This window comes from Salvia hispanica, chromosome 2 (genome assembly GCF_029641045.1).
Source record: "Salvia hispanica isolate PSC_SH4W2 chromosome 2, Shi_PSC_v1, whole genome shotgun sequence".
Classification (NCBI taxonomy): domain Eukaryota; kingdom Viridiplantae; phylum Streptophyta; class Magnoliopsida; order Lamiales; family Lamiaceae; genus Salvia; species Salvia hispanica.
Genome location: NC_142693.1, coordinates 19,402,370 through 19,425,999, shown reverse-complemented (window position 1 = coordinate 19,425,999; position 23,630 = coordinate 19,402,370). Strand labels below are relative to the sequence as shown.

General features: G+C 35.1%; 3 protein-coding genes and 1 pseudogene across 3 annotated transcripts; 3 read left to right on the top strand and 1 right to left on the bottom strand.

The window, feature by feature from the left end:
- Window positions 1–235: 235 nt before the first annotated feature.
- Window positions 236–4,297, bottom strand: LOC125206674 (uncharacterized). Its single transcript, XM_089064874.1, has 4 exons — window positions 2,684–4,297; window positions 2,237–2,381; window positions 1,972–2,170; window positions 236–1,299 (listed from the first exon to the last, which is right to left on the bottom strand). Exons 1-4 carry the CDS (start codon window positions 3,856–3,858, stop codon window positions 236–238), a joined length of 2,583 nt encoding a protein of 860 aa, XP_088921000.1. The 5' UTR covers window positions 3,859–4,297.
- LOC125188575 (protein FAR1-RELATED SEQUENCE 5-like) lies at window positions 4,212–8,382 on the top strand. The gene is made up of 3 exons (XM_089063721.1): window positions 4,212–4,331; window positions 5,720–6,452; window positions 6,718–8,382. Exons 1-3 carry the CDS (start codon window positions 4,241–4,243, stop codon window positions 7,205–7,207), a joined length of 1,314 nt encoding a protein of 437 aa, XP_088919847.1. The 5' UTR covers window positions 4,212–4,240; the 3' UTR covers window positions 7,208–8,382.
- Window positions 7,266–8,258, top strand: LOC148931752 (protein FAR1-RELATED SEQUENCE 5-like). The gene is made up of 2 exons (XM_089064873.1): window positions 7,266–7,565; window positions 7,665–8,258. The coding sequence occupies exons 1-2, from the start codon at window positions 7,266–7,268 to the stop codon at window positions 8,256–8,258; spliced, it is 894 nt and encodes a 297-aa protein (XP_088920999.1).
- An 8,705-nt stretch (window positions 8,383–17,087) lies between the features above and the next one.
- LOC148931751 (uncharacterized) lies at window positions 17,088–20,674 on the top strand (annotated as a pseudogene).
- The last annotated feature ends 2,956 nt before the right edge of the window (window positions 20,675–23,630 follow it).

Genomic DNA, 23,630 nt, shown 5'->3' with positions numbered 1-23,630 from the left:
GGACCTCAATTCCAAGAAAGTATTTTAGTGCACCTAGATCCTTCATTTCAAACTCGTTAAACAAGTTCGCTCTCAGCTCCTTGATTTCTTCTGTATCATTTCCTGTAATAATCATGTCATCCACGTAGATAAGAAGACAAGTTACTTTGTTACCTACTTTCTTGATGAACAAAGTGTGGTCCGAGTTACTTTGCTGGTAGCCATACTTCTCCATTGCTTGGCAGAATCTTCCAAATCATACTCTTGGGGACTGTTTCAGGCCATATAGGGTTTTCTTTAAGCGACAGACTTGTCCAGATGCAAAATCGTCCGAGTATCCAGGGGGAACCTCCATGTAAACTTCTTCTTCCTTCTTCAATTCACCATGGAGGAAGGCATTGGTGACATCAAATTGGTGGAGCGGCCAATTCTGATTTGCAGCGACTGAAAGTAGGATTCTGACTGTACTCATTTTTGCCACCGGTGAGAAGGTCTCAGCATAGTCCACTCCATAGGTCTGAGTGTATCCCTTTGCGACCAGTCTAGCTTTGTACCTCTCAATTGATCCATCAGCTCGTCGTTTGATTGTGAAGATCCACCTGCACCCAACTGGTTTCTTTCCTTCTGGCAATGTACACTTCTCCCAAGTGTTGTTCTTCAAGAGGGCGTCCATCTCTTTCTTCATAGCTTCTCTCCAGTGTTTGTGCTTCATTGCTTCCTCTACTGAGTTTGGTATTTCATCCTTATATAAGGCAGCTTCAAATGCTCGTGCCATTTTAGTTATCTGGGCAGTCATAGAGTAGGCAATGGGATAGCGGGCTTTTCTTCCCTTCCAATCTGGGGTGTACCGTTTTGGGGGCACTCCTCTGTTAATTCGTGAAGGAAGGACAGGTTGTCTTGAAGTTTCTGGCTCACCTTGGCTAGTTTCCATTCTACAATCAATGTCAGTCTCAATAACATCCAATTCACTTAGGTCATAATCCCTTACCTTAGGATAATCAGTCAGGGATGTTGGGGCCTCGTCACTAGGCTCAGCGGGCTCTGCTGGAGTGTTTGAGGCCTGCTCGGTGGTAGAGCTAACCTTCTCTGTTGAATCCACTTCAGGATCAGGACTTGGCATAGGACTGGTGATGAGATTAGGAAGAAAACTTAGCGGGTCACTCGAGTTTTTTGTTTGATTTTCCTCCCCCTGAATGCTAAGTTGGTGATAAAAATACTCGTTTTCTACGAAATCACAGTTCATTGTGATAAACATGCATTTAGCTTTGGGGTCGTAGCACCGATAACCTTTTTGTTGTTGTGCATATCCAACAAAGACACCTTTCACAGCACATGGAGAGAATTTAGACCTTTCGTGTTTTGGTATATGAATAAAAGTAGAGCATCCAAAGATTCTAGGCTCAAGTGTGAGTGGAAGAGGTATTTTTGTGTAGGTAGATAAGACCTGAATGGGAGATTTTTTTTCAAGGCCTTTAGTGGGTAAACAGTTTAGAGTATAGACAGAGGTGGCTAAGGCTTCTGGCTAAAAGGACTTTGGGACTTTGGATTCTATAAGATGGGCTCTGGTCATTTCAAGAAGTTTCCTATTCTTTCGTTCTGCTACCCCGTTTTGCTCAGGTGTGTGAGGGCAAGTGGTTTGATGTACAAGGCCATTTTTAACAAAGAATTGTTGCATTTGGGCATTGACATACTCCCCCCCATTATCAGACCTAAGGATTTGTATATTTTTCTTATACTGGGTTTGAACAAAAGTATAGAATAGAACAAATTTATCAAAAACTTCTGACTTAGACTTCATGAAATATATCCATGTCATGCGTGAACAATCATCGATAAATAACACAAAATATCTAAACCCTTGACCGCCCATAATTGGAGCTGGTCCCCACACATCAGAATGAATAAGAGAAAAAACTTGATCCACACGGGAATTATTAGCCTTAAAAGAATGTCGATGACTCTTGGCCAAAAAACAAGTATCACAATCCATACGAGCGATTTTATCAAAACTAGGAAATAGAACTTTAAGATAACCTAGCGACGGGTGACCTAATCGACGATGCCATAGCCAAGCCTGTCTGTCTGTGGATCCGTGAGTCAGCATCGCAGTACTCTGTTGAGCTACCTCATCCACATAGTAGAGGCCACGTCGCTCAGTGCCACGCCCAACAATCATCCCCGTCTGAATATCCTGCAACATGCAAAAAGATGGTTGCATTAGTAAGGTGCAATTCAGTTCCTTCGTGGCATGACTGACAGATAATAACTTATGGGACAAGGTTGGGACATATAGGCAATTCGAGATTTTCAGAGCTGGTGAAATATTAATGGTTCCAGTTCCTTGGACAGTGAGAAATTCCCCATTGGCAGTTTGGACGTATTTCTTGTGAGGTTTGGTCATCCTAGTAAAATCAGAATCATCAAATCCTTATCTTTATATGAAGATCCGGATATACTACAGGCTGTAGGAAAATTTTCTAGAATTTGAAACCTATTTTTGCAATTTATTTCAGGGTCAATTTCAAATTTCCTAGAGTCTAGGGGCCTTTTTCCAATGATATGGGAGTAAATGGGGTCAATATCGGATTTCACTTTGTTTGGGGATCTCAAAAAAAGAGAATGGGGTATTGTTTCAAATATTTCGAAATCAGAGGGACTGGAATGTAGTAAAGGTGAAGCTGAGGGGTTTAATTTAAAATCAAACCCCTCTTTACCTTTCACAACGCTAGCAGACGCGATTTCATTTCCAATCTGCGCCGCTGCACTCCCTGACCCTCCAGCTTCATTTCTTCCGGCGGTGGAGCAGCCGGTGCTACCAGCTAAATTAGCAGCGCCGGCAGCCCGATTGCGGTGGTCGCCGTTCCCTCTACCTCCTCGATTGTTGCCGTTCCGATTTGCCCGTTTTCGCTTCATCTCCTCCCACCAATCGGGATAGCCGACGATGAGGAAGCATTGTTCCTTGGTGTGTTTTCTTCCACCGCAGTGTGTACAGACTAATTTGTTTTTGTCATCCTCGTAGCGCCGGTCATCTTCTCGTTGTGGAGTCAGCCCGCTCCGTCCGCCGCCGCGAATTGCTAGCCCTGCTCCAATGCCTTCGTCTGCTGGGTTTCCTTGAGTTTCGACTGGTTTGAGCACCCCTTCGTTTGTGGCTTCACGTCGGACGGTGGCGTAGGCGTTTTTCACCGAGGGAAGAGGGTCCATTTTTAGGATCTCCTTCCGAGTTGCTTCGTAGTTATCATTAAGGGCCATCAAGAATTGGAACAGCCTTGTCTCTTGCCTCTCTATGTTGTAGATGGTAATGTCCTCTGCATACTTCATCGGATTCGGTTTTCTTCGATCAATCGACATCCAGATATTCTGGAGTCGATGCCACAGTTGCTCGAGGGTCAGTTCGCCCTGCTTCATGTTACTCGCTTTTCTGTGTAAATTGTAAACTTGGAGAGAATCCCCTCCGCTGTCGTATGTCACGGCTAGGCCTTCCCACAGTTCTTGAGCGGTTGGATATTGCGATACTTCATTCACGAGCTCGGGCTCTATGTTGTTGATGATCCATCCAAATACACAATGATCCAGTTTTTGCCATGTCTCGTGGTTGGGATCTGTTTCTGCCGGTGGTTCTGAGCCCTTCGAGATATGGGATGTTAAACCCTTTCTTCCAATCGCACGTTTGATCAAGTTCGCCCATAGCGGGTAGTTGTCTCCCGATAACTTGGTTGAGACGACTACCTCACCGAGGTTGTCCGTATTCACCGTTGTCTGACGTTGGGTGATTGGCGTGGAGGTTTGGAGGTTTTGGAGAAACTCCGCAAACTTCATGGCAATGTCGTCTGTTGAGAAGTTCACCATAGAACTCTTGCTCTCATTTTCAGATTCTGACATTGTATCTTTCTGATGGATGCAGGCTTCTGCCTTTTGGCTAAGGGTTGGAGATTTGTATGTGGCTGGATAATGATGATGTTATATTCTGAGTTCTTATTGCTCAACCTGCTCTGATACCATATTGTTTTGGATAATCGAGAGGGAAGAAGCATTAGACATTATAGGGAATTTGTTTTCAACTTGTTATTGTGAATATCCTACACCCATGTATTTATAGGGGTGGAGGAGACTCTTGAACTTACACAATAAATGAGCATAGGAACTCTACGTACTTGGGACTCATGATATCATAAATGGTATACTCCTAGGAACTACCATTTTCCTCTATATTCTAACAGGATCTACTTCAACTGGATCTACATCGAACAATGTTGGATCGATTATGGATGATCTTACTAATCCAGGAGGATCTCTTTTTGATACGGATTCAGATTCAGATTTAGAGCCAGAATCAGATAATACCACGGTTGAAGGTTCATGACTTTTTCCAATTGAGTAATGTGTTATTTTTGATGTTTTTTATGTTTGTAGTGTAATCATATTAATAACGAAGTAAATGGTCGGAAAAATGAGCTAAAAACTACGTTGCAACGTTGGAACGCTGATCCATGAGCTTAAAACTAATGAAGTAAAACAAATTTTTGTCATGTTTGTAGTGTATATGCGATTTGTACTCATGATGAACTACACTTTGGTTATCCCGAACTAATAACAAGTAAAACTGAACTTTTGTTCTTGTTGAATATTAAATGCTGATATTATTGTAGTGTATATGCGATTTGTACTCATAATGAAGTAAAGTTAAGTTATCCTGAGTAATAATCAGTAAAACTGAACTTTTGTTCTTATTGAATATTAAATGTTGATATTATTGTAGTATATATGCTGACTTGTTTGCACATTAAAATGAACTACATATTCTTTTTAATGAAGTAATTAATTGATAAGATGAAGTAATAAATTATGATAATGAAGTAATATCATTGATTTGTTTATACAGTTAGGTTTATTACCAAAACGAAGTAATAAAACATGAGAATGAAGTAATAAACTGATAAGATTCTGTAATATAAATGATCTGTTTTCCTTTTAATTATAATCTAGGTAGTATGAAGTATTGAATTCATAAAATGAAGTAATAAGTTATGATAATGAAGTAATATAAATGATCTGTTTATACAGTAGGTTTTATTACTAAAATGAAGTAATAATTCATAATAATGAAGTAAATCACTGTTAAAATGAATTAATAAAATATTATCATGAAGTAACATCTTTAACTGATGTGTTGTTTGCATATTAAAGTATGCCATCAATTCGACTAAATTGTTGTTATAATGAAGTAAAGTTAAGTTATCCTGAAGTAATAACCATTAAAACTGAACTTATGTTCTTATTGAATATTAAATGCTGATATTATTGTAGTGTATATGCTGACTTGTTTGCACATTAAAATGAACTACATATTCTTTTTAATGAAGTAATAAACTGATAAGATGAAGTAGTAAATTATGATAATGAAGTAATATCATTGATTTGTTTATACAGTTAGGTTTTATTACTAAAATGAAGTAATAATTCATAATAATGAACTAAATCACTGTTAAAATGAAGTAATAATTCATAATAATGAACTAAATCACAGTTAAAATGAATTAATAAAATATTATAATGAAGTAACATCTTTAACTGATTTGTTGTTTGCACATTAAAATATGCCATTAATTCGACTAAATTGTTGTTATAATGAAGTAATAAAACAACTAAATGAACTAAACTGTTGTTATAATGAACTAAATTTGTAGACATAAATTGTTTGTTTTAATTTTCCACTGACAATAGTTTGCATGTTTTATATCAGTGTCATACCTACCTGACTGTCCATCCCAACTAAAGCCCTATGTAGGACAGATTTTTCCTAAACTTGATGATGCTACTGAGTTCTATAATAAGTATGCACGGCATGTTGGGTTTGACACTCGTAAACATGGATCAAAGAAGGAGGGGGATCTTGTCACATGGTTATATGTTGTGTGCAGTAGAGAAGGTCAGAAGAAAAATAAAATGCAAGGGCATGAGTCAAAACGCAGACGTTCTTCTAGGAAGTGTTTTTGCAAGTCTAAAATTGGGATTAAGTTTTGTAAGGGAATTGGTTATGTTGTCAAACAGTTTGAAGAAAAACATAATCATGATATGGTTGAGGGACGCCATAGGCGATTCATGAGGCTGAATCGTAACATTGATCTAATGCATCAGAAATTTATATTAGATTGTGCAAGTGCAAACATAGGTCCTACGTTGACTTTTAAGTTGCTGAATGAGGTTCTTGGTGGGATGGATTACGTTGGGTGTACGGTTGTAGAAGTTCGAAATTATAGGCGCGACTTGAGAGCATTTACTCGTGGGGCAGATGCACAGATGATACTTAATGAAATGAGCCGAAAGAAGGAGAATTGTCCGGCATTCACTTATGATTTTGAGGTGAACTCCAAAGATAGGCTCACTCGTCTTTTCTGGTGTGATCCCATTGCTAAGAAGAATTTCCATCTCTACGGTGATATAGCATCGTTTGACACAACCTATTCAACTAACAGGTATGAAGTATGTTGTTTATAGTAAAATGATTATTGATGTGATCAACTTGCATATGCATGAAACATTTACTTTAGGTACTAGTAACTGTCAATAATGAATTAATAGTCTACTGGAATGAAGTGAGTGCATAATTATTTAGAATTCTTAGTTGAATGTAGTAAAACTCCGACAAGATGAAGTATTTACCAAACAGAATGAACTAAGTTATAATTCATGTACTGCATTACATTTACTGAATCTTTTTGATGAATTGATTTAATGCAGGTACTGCATGATATTTGCACCGTTCACAGGAAAAGACAACCATGGAAGACATGTAACATTTGGTGCAGGCTTATTATCTAAGGAAAATGCCGATTCTTTCTCATGGTTGTTTGAACGTTTTGTCAAATGCATGGGTTCTACACCAAAATTGATCATTACTGATCAGGATTTGGGAATGAAGGTTGTTGTGGAAAGAGTCCTTGTTGATACAAGACATCGATGGTGCATGTGGCACATCATGTTTAAAGTTGTGGAAAAGTTACCAAAGAGTCAACTTGGCAATGAAGATTTGAAAAAGGAGTTAAATAGTTGTGTTTGGTCTGAGTTGATAGAGCCTGAAGAATTTGAAGAATCCTGGAATAATGTAATGGAAAAATATGGGCTTAAGGACAATGAGTGGTTTACCTCTATGTTTGATTCACGAAAATATTGGGTACGTATCCTCCTTTGGAAACATATTTTCTGTCTGCTGAAGTATATTAGCCATTAAATGAAGTATTTTTATTACTTGATGAACTACAGTTCCTGCATATTTTAGGGATTTTTCAATGAGTTCACTGATAAAGACCACATCTATATCTGAATCTCAGAACATATTCTTCAAGAGGTACTCCAAGTCTCAATCTAATCTTGTTGAATTTCTTATGTATTACAACAATGCATTGGATGGTCAAAGGAGCAACAATAATAGGCTTGAATACTTGGATTTTAACACAATTCCAACTTTGAAAACAAATTCGGCTCTTGAGAAGCATGCATCAACAATTTACAGTGACAGTGGTTTCAATCTAATTCAGAGTGAGATTGAGGAAGCAGTCGATAATGTCACCATGGTGACAGTGTCAACCGTTGGTGAGAATGAGATTTATGTGTTGAATGATAAGTTCTCAAAGAACTAGACAGTTTCATACTCAATTTCTTGTGATTCATATGCATGTGGTTGTAAGATGTTTGAGAGGCTTGGGCTCGTTTGCAGTCACATATTTTGGATCTTGAGAAACAAAAAAATGAAGTTAGTCCCTGATGAGTTACATGGAGGACGCTGGTTGAAATCTAAATTTGTCAAGCCTGTGCATTTTGGTTTTGATGATAATATTGAGTCATTTATTGTTGTGGATGACACGAAGCAGGAATACAGGGATATGCATGCAGTTTTTTATGATATCACACGGCTTATAGAGGGAGATGGTGATAAAATTCGTGCATTTAGACATATTATGGCTGAAGGGAAAAAAGAAGTACTTGGTGAGGGAAATGTATTGTCTATAAGTGAAAAGAGACAGATGATTGAGGATTTTCATGGCTCAGAAGTCCCTAGTGAAATAGAAGTTCATCCACCTGATGTTGTCAACACCAAGGGTTCAGGTCAACGTCTTTCACGCCTTGAGAAAGAAATAAGAGAGTTGTCGAAACCTGGAAGGAAATGTGGCAAATGTGGTGAGACTGGTCAGCATGATTCAAGGAATTGTGACAAGATACAGGAGTTGAAGAAGAAGAAAAGAGGAAACAACAATGTTGATGCTTGTTGTTCTGTTCTCTAACAGTAGTTCTGTTCCGTAGTTTATTACTTAAGTGGTATATGTTTTTTTCTTCAGTTTTTAAGTTCTGTACTTCAGAACATTAGTTTCTTATTTCATTTACACTTTGAATTTGAATTAGTTTAAACTTTTTGCAATCTTAAAGAGTATAGACTGAATTGTTTTTATAATGGCTTATTGTGATATATATTTTTTTTTATGCTAAAAATATTTTATAGTTTTATAGTTTAGCTTATTATGAAAACAAATCATTAGCTTATTAATTGACATTAGGTTATTATATCATTCAATGGCTATATTTAGTTCATTTTTATCTTCAAATAACACAACAGTTAAATTTAAAACATAAACCCATACAACGCAGTAAATAGGTACTTCATAATAAAAGTCTGATACTTCATTATTATAGATTTCCACTTCATTATTAGAATTTATTACTTCATTCTACAAATTAACTACCCAATGAACTATATATATTATTCAATGCGACATTTAAATCTAATATAGAACAACATTAAAAGGTGAAGTACTTTATTTTGAATTGCTCAAAACAGATCTATGTATATTTCAAAACTTAATCTGCTAAAATCTTTATTTTTTCTTTAAATATGCTGCAATCATTTTCTCAATATCTATTTCATGGCTATTGTTTTCCTCCTCATAGTGTGCTGCTGTAACTTGTTTGTTGTTGAAGCTTGTATGGCTGTTATTTGCTAACATCAACGCTGAGCAATATTTGGCCCTCAAGCTCTGGAGCACACCTGAACTTGATTTTTTTAAGTCACAGTTCCAGCAACCTTCGCGCTCACCCTTGTATGTTTCCATGTGGCGCATTAGAAATACTCCACAGTCTTCAACATTTTCAGAAGTTCTCCATGGCATTTTGAATCTCTGTATTTTAGCATTGGATATTGTCTTGCACTGTTTGTGAAGACCAATGTTGGTGAGGAAGTGAAAAAAATATGATCTCTGCATTTATAATAATATATATGTTAATTTTAGTTGTGTATCATATATAAGTGTAATAAAATTAAATAATATGTGAAGAATACAAACCAAGGTCTCTGGAATGTCACTATAATTGGTTGTGAGATCATTGTCATCGCCATTTTCAGAGTTATCTAGTACAACAATTCCATATGTTTTGAAGCAAAAGCAAATACCATAATAATGCTCATTCGCACATATGGGGAAAAAGACCTATGTAATGAAGTAAAAGATTACAAGAATGAAGTAAAATACTGGGAGAATGAAGTATTGTTAAATATCTGAAGAATATGAAAAAACACAGCAGCTTAGTTTATTCCTAAAACCCTAAACTCATACAAAACAGTAAATAGATAGTTCATATTTAGAGTGTATTACTTCACTATTAAGATTTATTACTTCATTTTGCCAATTAATTACTTCATAGGTTTATACAGTATAGCTTTAACTTCATTTTTTCAAATTAATACATCATAAAAAATTTAGATGCAGCAGAATGATGCTTCTACCGTGTCCACATGTTCCCATTTGAAATTTGGTATTTCCTTCAACTCTCTGTCTAAGTTGCTGCAGAAGTTTGCAATGATTTTGCTGACATCCATGTTTTGAGGCTTTGTAACAATTGTATACAACTGTATATTAACATAGTTAGGATTTTCACAACAATTAATATTATTTAATTTAAATAATATGTACTTACACATGGATAAGTGGTGAAAAATAGGCGTCTTGATGAGTACACTGATCTAAATTCTTCCATATTGTTGAGGTAGGAAGCCCATGTATCTATAACGCCAACCACAATTAATACCCTAGGTATCAAGGAACACATTTCCATCTTTGTAACTTTTACAACGTCATCGTCATAAACAAGTTCAAGTCTGCATATATTTTAATATATGTTAGAATTTCACATACCAGTAAAAATAATGTGATACACTGTTAGAAAATAATTTAGAAATCATACTTTTCTGTTTTATGTGTTGTAAGAATCCAGTAATGTGATTCTTTTTTTATCTTTACTGAGCTTGTTTGTAATCTTAACTGGTCGTTCATTGAATGGAGATCTCAATGCATGAGACACAGTTTTCTCATTTCTAGTACGTACATCCATTCGTTCCTTCAAAGTTTTGATCTATTGTTTGCAATAAATAAATCAATTATTATAGCTTCCAGTAAACAATGAACTCAGTTGACACTGGCTTACCAACCAATTAATGCAATAAATAATTAATGCAATAAATAAATCAATTATTATACCTTATTGGCGTTGTAAACAATGATCTCAGTTGACACTGGCTTACCAACCAAACCACTTTCCATGAAATCATCATCCATGTCTATATCCTTGTAAGCATTCAACACTGACTCAATTTCCGCATCCATATTAATATTCTACATAATAAACTAAATTGTAAATATAATGAAGTACAAAATATGCAGTGTTGTTTGATATTCATAAACATAGATTAATAAAGAAAAAGGATCATTGCAATGTTTTTATGTTGTGTGTAGAGGGATAAATAATTTTAATTATATAAATTATATTTGTACCTTGGTTCCATCATCTTTATGAAATCTGACATTGGATCTATGCTGATCAACACACGGTGTATTCAAATCCTGGTAGTGGTTCAGAAAATGATCCATTTTAGGGACAATATACTTCATTATTTAAGATGTTTACTTCTAAAATTCTTATTTTACCTTGTCCGTTAGATTAACTCTTAAGTTTTCCATAAGTCTAGCATCAACACTGAAGTTTGATGGCTGTGTAACATCTGCCATTTGTACATTAAGACCCTGCCAGTAGTATTATATAAAAAATAGTTCATTCAGTATGACAGTGAAATATTACTTCAAACAGAGTTAATAAAATACAAGGTAGTAAATAGTTCATTCAGTACGACAATTACATCATAATAATGAAATATTATTTCAAATAGAGTTAATAAAAGGCAAGGTAACACTGAACTTTGATGGCTGTGTAACATCTGTCATTTGTATACTAAGATACTGGAAATAGAATAACATAACAAAATACTTCATTAAATAAGATAGTTAATTCATAATGAACTGGATCTTCTACATAATGAACCAAATTATTTATATAATGAAGTAAAAAGTATTCAGTTATTGTTAGGTTTGATATTTGTAAACATGGATCAAACAAGTAAAGGGATCATGTCACATGGTTGTATGTTGTGTGTAGTAGGGTGATAAAGATTTTTAATTATGTAACTTAGATTTATACCTTGGTTCCATCATCCTTTGGCTCATCATCTATATGCAATCTCACATTTGATCCATGTTGAACAACACATAATAAATTCAAATCCTGGTATTGATTTAGAAAATTATTCATTATATTATTCATTCCAAGGACAAGCTATTTCATTGTTTTAGGTGTATACTTCTAAAAATTCAGATTTTACCTTCTCCATTATATTAGCTTTTAAGTTATCCATAAGGCCTGCGTCAACATTGAAGTTTGATGGCATTGTAACATCTGTCATTTGTATATTAAGACCCTGCCAGTAGTATTATATAAAAAATAGTTCATTCAGTATGACAGTTACTTCATCATACTGAAATATTACTTCAAACAAAGTTAATAAAATGCAAGGTAAATAATAGTTCATTCAGTAAGAAAATTACTTCATAATAATGAACTATTACTTCAAATAGAGTTAATAAAAGGCAAGGTAACACTGAACTTTGATTGCTGTAACATCTGCCATTTGTATATTAAGATCCTAGAAGTAGAATAACATAACAAAATACTTCATTAAATAAGATAGTTAATTCATAATACACTGAATCTTCTACATAATGAACCAAATTATTAATATAATGAAGTAAAAAGTATTCAGTGCTTGTTAGGTTTGACATTTGTAAACATAGATCAAACAAGTAAATGGATCATGTCACATTGTTGTATGTTGTGTGTAGTATGGTGATAAAGATTTTTAATCATGTAATATAATTTAGATTTATACCTTGGTTCCATCATCCTTTGGCTCATCATCTATATGCAATCTCACATTTGATCCATGTTGAACAACACATAATGTATTCAAATCCTGGTATTGATTTAGAAAATTATTTATTCCAAGATCAAGCTATTTCATTGTTTGAGATGTATACTTATGAAAATTCAGATTTTACCTTCTCCATTATATTAGCATTTAAGTTATCCATAAGGCCTGCGTCAACACTGAGGTTTGATGGCAATGTAACATCTGCCATTTGTACATTGAGACCCTGCCAATAGTATTATATAACAAACAATCCATTCAGTATGACAGTTACTTCATTATACTGAAATATTACTTCATTATACTGAAATATTACTTCAAACTGAATTAATAAAGGGAAAGGTAAAAAGTAGTTCATTTAGTACAATATTTACTTCATTATACTGAAATATTACTTCAAACACACTTAATAAAAAGCAAGGTAATATTTTACCTTATTCATATCATCTATGGGAATGAATTGTACATCCTCGAAGATATAGTTCCTGGTATATATGTCCTTTGGCGGTGTATTATCGACCTGTCAATTATAAACAACAACACAAACAAAACCCAATGAACAACTGTTCACCATTGCCTAAATACAACAAATTAGTTCCAAAAACCATTTCATATTTTACAACAAAATAAGTTTAGTTCATCCCCAAATACAAATCAAAATAAGTCAGTTAGTTACATCCCATTGTTTATATGAATTACAACACAACAAAATTCCCATACTACAATATCCAAGTTTTCAATCAAGAAGCCATCCATCCACTTACATTCCTTCCACCAACCTCAAATCCTAAATCAAACGAAGGACCTTCTGTTTCCCATCTTTTTCTTTGCTCTACCACCTTCATTACTTTCTCAACTGCAGCAATAAATTCTGGATCATCAACGTCGTCATCTTGCATTGCTTGAGACATGTTTTGGATTTCAATGCCATCTTCTTCTTGTCCCATCTCTTGCACGCCCATCATTTTCAATGAGCATTTAGCTGCAACTTTAGAGCAGCCATCTTTCTTGACCTCTTCTGCCTCTTCTTCTATATTCTTCATAAGTTCACTTAGTGCATCAGCTGCAATTCCCATAACTTTGATAAAGTGCTTTCTACGTTTTGCAGCAGCAGAGATAACACTTCCTTTTATGCAAGATAAGGTGCCAATGTCATGCTTTCCACCCTCTTCAAACAGATTACTTCTTTGAGGATTGAAAATACCCTCCTTAATGCCTCTTCCAAATGGCCCAGGCTCAAGCTCTATTTTCTGTCTTTTGTTTAGCAGTTTGCTTGTCCAGCCCTTGATTGTTGGGAATGTTCTTGTGACGAGCCGTGATTGAAGAACAATCCTATCAACATAACATGGCTACAAAATGAAACTTAGCATTAGTTCATCATTTCTAAATAATACTTCATATTTAAAACAGATTAATTCAAGGCCATATATTTTAGTTACTTACCACCAGAAATGAAACTGGCCCAATGAATGGTTTGCTCTTGTCTTTAGCCCAAACCTTGTGGGCATGAAGGAGAGAATCAATCACATAACCGCACCAATTATAATCCTTGACATTATCAATTTCATCGATTACCTCTTCAATCTGTGTTGTCAAGTATCCGTCTCCAGAGGGGTTAATGAAGATTGTGTCGAATAAAATCAAGAATATCTTCCTGAACATTTCCCCACCTTCAACATCACTTAACATTTTTTTCATAAACATATCAGGGCCCATATTTTTTCTAGCTCGGTTACAAGATTCAACAATCTCGTTGATGAATTTTGTCCAACTTTTGATGTCCATTCCTTTCAAATTTCAAATGACCATTTGGTAAACCAAGCGTGGCATGGACATCATCATCACCGATATGTAGTATTCCTCGTTTGAACTTTACTCCGCATGTATCTTTATCAAAATTATCTAGTATCTCATATGCAAGCTTTGCTGGAATAAAGGTCAAATTGAAATGAAGAAGACTCCCAAAACCCATATCTTCTACTGCCTTTCGTTGTTCCTCATTAAGAGATTTTATTGCTTCAACAAACTTTGTGGGACCTCTTTTAAGACACAGAACTCTGTCAGAAACTATTGTGCCCTTAATTGCAGCAACTTTATCAACAATCTTAGACGCTTTCTTAGCATTCTTTACCATCTTTCTGTTTACATCTTCCCCAGTAAGTGAAGTATGTTCTGGTTCAGTTCCCCTTCTCCTCTTCATACCTAACATATGTTTATAATTAATAATGATAATGATATAAAATGTATAAAAGTTAACATCATATTTGATATTAAATTGCATGACTGAATGAAGTAATAGCATGACTAAATGAAGTAATAAACTAATGTAATGAAGCAATCGCACGACTTAATGAAGTAAGTTAACATTATATTTCAATAAAATGTGATATTTACTTCATTACTGACAGTCATTTGGTTCATTATTTATTAAATATAGTTCATTACTACCGCTTAAGGTTTAACACTAAAATTTGTTGTATTATTAAGCTATTTCAATAACATGTCAAAAATACTTCATAACATATTAATTTAGTTCATATTTAGTGAATATAGTTCATTACTATCCAATAATGATGTCAAAAGAGATGCCAATAATGCACATTTTTAAATGCTCTTTCTGCACTACAATATAATCAATGTCGAGTAAAGAAATTCCAGATACAAGGAAGTGAAACACACACAAGGGTAGTAGATCATAGTTTATAACATCATATTTGAAAACACTTGTATAGTACCTCTGTTTTGAGGTTCTTCTACAGGCTGCTTGTCATGTCTTTTCTTCATTCTCAATTCATCAATAACTTCATTAAAACATGTCAGTTTATCACTTAATTTAAATAGAACATCAAATGAGATATTAAATATGAAACAAAAATCCAACATTCATTTGATATACCTTTGTTTTTATGTCCTTCTACTGGATGCTTGTCATGTTTTTTCTTTGTACGCAATTCATCATTGACTTCATATTCTTCATTAGCAAGCTGTTTTGAAGTATTACCACCACCAGCTACATTCTTCATATTCAACATTTCTGGAAAAAAAAAAGAGGACTATTCTAGTCAATGGATAAAATGACATGTTGTATTAAATCAAAATATAATGTGAGTTTATGAATTAAACCTTGTAGTTTTTCTGTTGGTGTAATACTCTTCTCTAGAGCCTTCAATTTATTGTCAGCTGCATATAGCAGTTTGTATGTTTATTGATGTGTGCATTAACATGAATGTAGTAATAAAGTGTATAAATGAAGTAACAGACAACATTAATGAAGTAATAAAGTGTATGAATGAGGTACTTGCATAAGTATTTAGAGAGGATTTGTAAAGAAATACTTGCATTCTTCTTCTTTTGTAAGGAACTTTCACCTATACACAAGATTACAGAATAAATATACATATCATCCACAGTTACAGATAGTTCACAATGAACACTATGTTACTTCATTAAATACACAATTAACTTCATTATATAGCTTAGATTTCACTTTTTACTTTCTGGCACAGAATTATTTCTAAGCCTTTTACATGATAACTTCATTTAGTAGATAGATTACTTCATTATATCAATTTATTACTTCACCTTACCAATTTACTACTTCAACTATTACAACATATAGCTTATTTAAATGTGCAAACAACACAGTAGCTGAGTTTAATCCTAAAGCCATGCAACACATTAAATAGATAGTTCATATTTAATGTCTATCACTTCATTACAAGCAAGTTTTACCTCCTATATAATCAATACATAATCAAAGTTAACATATCATCCACAATTACAGATAGTTCACAAAGAATAACAATTAACTTCATTATATAGTAATAGATCATTTTAGCAAGAGATGGCACATGCTACAGTTGGATGTTGGAAAAACTAGATGCATTTCAACATACCCAGCCACACATTCTAAACAAGATAGTTTTTATATTAGGGCTTTAACTTCATTTTATCAAATTACTAATTCATAACAAATATTTTTACACCTTCTTCCTCAGGAATTTACTTAAGTATAAGGTTTTATTACTTCATTTACATGATAACATTAGAGATTCATAATCAAAATCATTTTAGGCAAAGTCAAATACAGAGCAAACCTAGACATAGATCAAAATATTCAAGCAATTTGCTCCAAATCCAAACATAAAAAAGAACTCAAACTTTTACAATTCCAACTGGTTCATGATCAAGAACAATCATAAGCAACAGAATCAAATAACAACAAGCTCGGTCTCAGTTACAACCAATTCTTATTTCAAAAACATCAAACAATGCAGCAGTTAATTTTTATTCTAAAATTCTAAACTCATTCAAGGAAGATTTACCTACAACAGTTAAGTTTAATTCTACATTCTCTTATGAAACTTCATGTTCGAATACTAATGAACAGATCCTCTAGCAACAAGCATACAACAGTCAACAAGCATTCCTCGGTTTTACCTTCTGGATCTGTAATTTTTTTTCCAGCATCTGCATCCGGCTTCCGATTTGACTTTTTGATCGTCTCTGATTTAGCCGGCTGCTTGCGACTATATTTCCTTACTATTTTGACGAAAATAAGAATCTAGGTCAGGAAATAGATGAATTAAATTAAGAGTAAGAAGTTTTCAAAGCTTCAAATTGTATTACCTTCATCAGAAATGTGGCCAGAACTCAACTGGCGACCAGAAGTTTCGGTAGAAGTTTTCCGAGTATCGACCATTTTGCAACTTAATCTACCGATTAAATGTTGAACTTATTGCCGGTAGAAGTTTTCGGTGAAGTTTTCCGAGTATATTGCCGGCGATGAAATCGTATATTGCCGGCGATGATCGATGATCGATGGAAGATGAAGATGAACTATCTTCTGAGAGAAGTTTTGAGAGGAGAGAAGAAATCGCGGCGAAAAATGCGTGACAGGAAATGTGGTAAATTTTTGAATTTTTACCCTAATTATGAAATTACAAAAATTCCCCCGAGTTGTAGTAAATTGAGTATATAATGAAGTGCGAAAATTAACCTTTGATTATCTAATCTATTCCATCAAATTCAAGATTATGTGGTCAAGATTCGGTCTCTAGTTCGGTCTTTAAGAGTGGAGTTGTGGTTAATAGGACTATATATATAGGGGTGTGTTAAAATGACAACACTCTTTATTGTAACACCATACCACCATTTTAGGCCATTGGATCTGAAAATCGTGTGCTTGTCATGCTGCCACGTGTAAAAATACGGAGGGGTAAAATAGGAAATTTATAATTTTACGTTAGCAGATTGCAGTGTTGTTCATTGAATATTGCAGTCTTACCACAACAATATTGCAGTTTACCATGACTGCAATATCTAATACAGTAGACTGCAAACCCGTGTTTTTTCACGAAACTTAATCCTAGGCGTCCATAAACGAGATCTAACGGACTATATTGGTGGTATGGTGTTATCCTATCTATGGTGGCACCATAGTGCACCCCTATATATATATATATACACACACACACATATATATATATATATATATGAATTATGACATCTATATAATTTACATAAATAATTAATTAAATGATAGTATTTCTTTTATTTTATTTTTTTAGTTTGCCTGACATCTAATTTATTTAATCGTCTTTAGGTAGGATTTCACTCGTCTTTGATGTCTCGCTAGAATTTTTTATCAATAATAATTTATAGTAATTATTTTTTTATACTTGAAAGAATTTATACTACTTGTATATTTATGTATATTTGGAATTCATTTAAATATTTAAAAAAAATAATGAAATTAATAATGGGACGAATCATAACCTTAGGGAATCAGATTTTTATCCAGATTTGGTCATGTTTTAGTTTAATGTCATCAAGTGTACTGTTTCACTTCTATACTTTTAATTAACCAATCGTTCTTGAATATTCAAGTAGGCAGAAGAAGATTAACGAGTAAGATCGCGCAGCTACACAAAGCTGCACTTAAGGGAGACTGGATTGCTGTCCGTGAGCTATTCAATGAAACCCAGAACTTGGTCAAAACACCGATAACAGAAGGAGGTGAAATTGCACTGCATGTAGCCGCGGTTGAAGGCCATGAAACTTTCGTTTCAGAATTATTGGAGGTTATGGAACAAGATGACGTGGCAGCTCAGAACGAGAAAGGGTGCACCGCTCTATGCTTTGCTGCAGCAGCTGAACACATTGAAGTTGCTAAGTTAATATTGAAAAAATATCCAAATTTAGCAAAGATTAAAGGTGATGAAGGGGTTTGGCCACTCTACATGGCGGCATTGCAAGGATTTGGTGAAATGGCTGACTATCTTTATGATTGCTCTGAACTCGAATCTTGGACCCCACAGGAAAAGGTCAACTTGCAACATCAACAATCGACTCTGAGCTATATGGTAAGGTTGTCTTAATTGGTAAATACGAGTAGGGATTGTGGAAAATTTTTTATTTTCTCGATTATAATATGGCGTGTGTATTATATATTTAGATCTGGCTATAAAGATCGTGTTGGGAGACAAAACATTGGTTGTGGCTAAAGATGGAAATGGCGAGGCACCGTTGCAAGTCCTTGCGCGGAAGCCATTAGCATTCTCCCGTGACAATGGCCAACTTTGGGACAAGATTAAACGAAATGGTTAGTTTTTTATTTGGATCCAACAATTATGTGTCATGACTTTTGTTGCATTTTGGGTCATGTTTTGAAAATCTACATTTTACCTAATTTTTTATGGATGAGTAAATATAGAAAATGATGAATGGTATATATGGTTATAAAATTGATTTGGGCAAAAGGAGTATTAATCCGAAATCTGATAAAATAAATTATACCCTTTTCTTCCATGTATATACTAACAATGTTTAATTCATCTAAATATATTTAGTACTAGCCTACATGAAGAATTCAAATACCAATGTTAAGTGTGATGCCTACGCATTAATGGATCGTTTGTGGGAGAAGGCTGAATTTGGCACACAAGATGTTGAAGCAGCTATAGATTCATCACAACTGTTATTCATTGCGGCAAAATCAGGAAATGATGAATTTTTAGTGGAGTTACTAAGGAATGACCATAATTTACTGTACAAGGTAAATGAAGACACGCATAGTATATTTCATGTTGCGGTTTCGTGTCGCTACATCAAAGTGTTCAACTTGATGTATGAGTTGGGTGGCACCAAAGATCTGATAGCAACATATCGATAATGATGGTAACAACTTACTACATTTGGCGGGGAAATTGGTTCCCCAAAGTCAGCTCGACAGCCTTCCCGGGGCCACTTGGCAGATGCAACGGGAAGTACTGTGGTTCAAGGTATGGAATTTTAGTACTATTTGTCTTTTATTTTATATCGAAAAATATACTAGATGTAACATGAAAAATAAAAAAATTCTCAGGCGGTCGAGAAGCTCGTACGGCCTGCATTCAGACACAAGAAGACCAAGAAAGGGCAAACGCCTCGTGAATTGTTCTTGGCCGAGCACAAAGAGCTACGGGCGGAAGGGGAGAAATTCATGAAGCAGACCGCGAAATCGTGCATGGTGGTGACGATGCTGGTCGCGACGGTGGTGATCATGACGGCCTTCACCGTCCCCGGCGGATACAACAGCAGCGGCGCCCCAATCCTTCAGAGCAAGAGGATGTTTGCGATCTTCCCGGTGTCGGAGGCGGTGGCGGCGCTCTCCTCGCTCACCTCGATGCTCATGTTCCTCTCGATCCTCATGTCCCGCTACACCGACGAGGACTACCTCACGGCGCTGCCAATTTGGATGGTGGTAGGCGTGTCGATGCTCTTCTTCTCCATCGTGGTGATGATTGCGGTGTCTTGCTCATGTTTGTTGTTTTTCAAGCACGGTTTGGTGGCGAAGATTCTGATTTTGGTTATGTTTGGGAGTCTGCCGGTTGTGTTTGTGGCGTTGAAGCTTCCTCTCTTAATCATTATACTGCAATGTACTCATAGTCGTACTTGTTTTTTCCGGTCCCACAACCGGTTGCACTCCTAACTCAGGATGCGAGATTGACCGTACAACCGGTCGTGCAACCAGATGCACCGTACAACCGGTCGCACTCTTAGGGATGTGGGATGCAGCGTACAACCAGTCGCACTCTCAGGGATGTGGGATGTACCGTACAACCGGTCACACTCTCAGGGATGCGGAATGTACCGTACAACCGGTCGTGCAACCAGATGCACCGTACAACCGGTCGCACTCTCAGGGATGTGGGATGTACCGTACAACCGGTCACACTCTCAGGGATGCGGAATGTACCGTACAACCGGTCGTGCAACCAGATGCACCGTACAACCGGTCGCACTCTCAGGGATGTGGGATGTACCGTACAACCGGTCACACTCTCAGGGATGTGCAACCAGATGCACCGTACAACCGGTTGCACTCTTAGCTGTATTTCAATTGGTATCATTTCGAATCAGACTGCGTATTTTACTTAGTTATTTTATATTGTAATGTATAATTAGTGCACTGTATATATTATGTCATTGTATGTACTTCATGTTAGTACTAACTTTTAATCCAACTTGATTATTACTATTAGGTATGTTTTTTTTATTGGTTAACTACTCCTTAATTATGTTGATGATAAATAGTGGCTAGGGATGTCAGTAGGCTGGTTCGAATAACCTACTAAATTTGAAGGGTTGGGGTTAGAAATTTTCAACGTGATTAGTCCGCAATCCGAGTGAGCCAGACCTGAAATTAAATGGGTTGGATTAGCCAGGAATCTAAATATTTAGGGCTATGATTGAATATTTATAATCTTATTAGTCTACAGCCTGGAGAAAATTGGCGAAATATGCTAGGCTAACTCGATTGATATCCCTAGGATTAGCTATAGCTACCAGCCCACCACCTCAAAAAAAAAATTTAAATAACTTCATCAAAAATAAATAAACAAATATACATTTCATCAACATTGAAAGAACTTATTAAGAGCACTTAATTAATGAAAAAGAAATTAGAGGAAGAGGCTGGCATTCCCATAAATGAACTAATGGGAATGGGGTAAGTAGAAAGAGAAAGAAAAGTAATTTTTCTTTTTTAAAATATTTATTAGTTGTTCCATTTTGTCCAGTTCATAAATACAGTTCACTTGATCGGATTGATTACGACTCAAAACGAAAATCTAGAACATGTGAATCCCAAACTATATATAGTATTAACTTTTTTTTATGGAACTCTATTTATTTCCGTCTTTTTCAAAAATTTATACTTAGTTCACTTGACAGGCTGCCTACCGTAATTGCTTGGAAAATTGGAAATTATCTTCTTCTTTTATTAAATTGAAGTTATTGTAGACCAATTTGTTGAGATCGGAGGAATAAAATGGGCTGAAATGGCATGAAAAATAAAATAATCAAGATATTTGGCTGTAATTATGGGTTTATGACAAGAAGAAGCAAGAAAATATTTTTTATTTCTTATTTTAATTTATTTTTAAATATATCTTGGCAGGGATGTATTAAGATGACAACCCTATTTATTGTAACACCATACCACCATTTTAGGCTATTGGATCTGAAAATCGTATGCTTGTCATGTTGTCACGTGTAAAAACGCGGAGGGGTAAAATAGAAAATTTCTAATTTTACGTTATCATATTACCGTATTATTCATTGAATATTGCAAATTCCCCGGTGAGTTACAATTCTCCGTTCAGTTTAGTCTCCGCCACCCCAACCACCATTTCAATTTACTCGAGGCACCAGAGATCGCAAATTTCCAATTATACGTGCTCCCCTATGTTGGTATTTAAATTTAAGGTAAATCTAATCTATTTAATACATTTTGACTTGGGCCATTTTGTTTTAATTAATGAGGTTGGACCGATTTCTTTCCCCTGATTTGGGTTTAGTTTTTGGGCTGATTCTTTATTTTCTTTTCCCTTTTGGGCCGAGAGGTAAGAAGGGAGAGATTAAGTTTGGGCTGGTTAAATATTGCTTTTCACCTTTTGACTGATTCCATGCAAATTTAATTTTCACATAATTGATAAAGAAAATATTCTACTATTGTGAAATTTTGCAGTATGCTACTAGCGTCAAGCCTAAGTCATTGACTTAAAATTACTATTGTTTTATTATAAGTATTGATTTGGGAACATATATATAGAGTTTCTGTTAAAATAGGATTTAATTATTATATTAACATTATTTTTTATGTTAATTAATTTTGAAATTAATATTTTTTATGTTATTTATTTTTGAAATTTATAATATTTTGTATTTATTTTAATTTTTTAAAGTATGTCTAATCTTTTTCGAACCAAAATCACTTTATCGTCCTAAAATCATGCAAACAGTGTGAGTATTGGTAAAATTCCAATAACATGTACTCCCTCCGTCCCATAAAAGTTGAGTCGTATTCCTTTTTGGTCCGTCCCAACAAAGTTGAGTCATTTTCTTTTTAATAAAAGACAAAACATCTAATCACTCTTACTTTATTCCATCATTTACTTTACTCTCTCTTATTTTTTCTACTTTTTTCATCTCTCATATTTATTTAATATAGATCTAGCATTAATATATATCGCGCATGAGTATTTCACCAAAATACTCAGCCCTGCATGTGTTTTCCTTATGTGCAGGTTGAATGGCGACGGGCGGTGGCGGGTGTTGAGCACATTAATTAATTAAGATGGTTATTTTGAACAATCGAGTGTAGTTATGTCTTCATACATGGCTCCACCTTCTCTTGGTCTTTTCCGCTGAATCTTTGAACCTTTTAGTACTCTTTGGCTACATTGATCTCATTCCTTTTGAATTAAAAGTCTGAGACTTAATTTGGATCTGTTGAGATATGTTGAACCCTTCGGCTTTTGATCTCGTTTTCATGATATTTATCCTCCATTTATTCCTCTTGATTAAGTCGTTGACGTAGGGCTTGATACTTCATTAAATGCTTACGACAGAACTCTTTTATTGAAACCCTAGGCCTTATTCTTGGGTGCTTTTAATCCCGCATTGATAGCAACCCCGTATTTATTGTACCCTAGAAATCCGGGCTGTTACAAATAATAAGCTGCCACGTGGCAAAAAAAAAAAAAAACTTAAAAAGACGGCCAGCAATATGTCGTATACTATACAATAATTTTTCTCGACCAGCAATATCCAACACGCTATACAGCAATCTATAGATTGCTGTGTAACGTTTATAATATTGTTGTATAGCATTTATAATATTGTTGTATAAATGGTGTCACGGTGTCACTTTAAGAGGTGTTGTCATTTTAACACAAACCTATAAATATATAATCCAAAATTTTAATTATATTTTTATATTAAATGCTCAACCCGTGGGCTAACCCGCAACCCACCCGGGCCAGCCCGCATAACCCACTGACCAGAACGGGTTAGCCCATGTAGC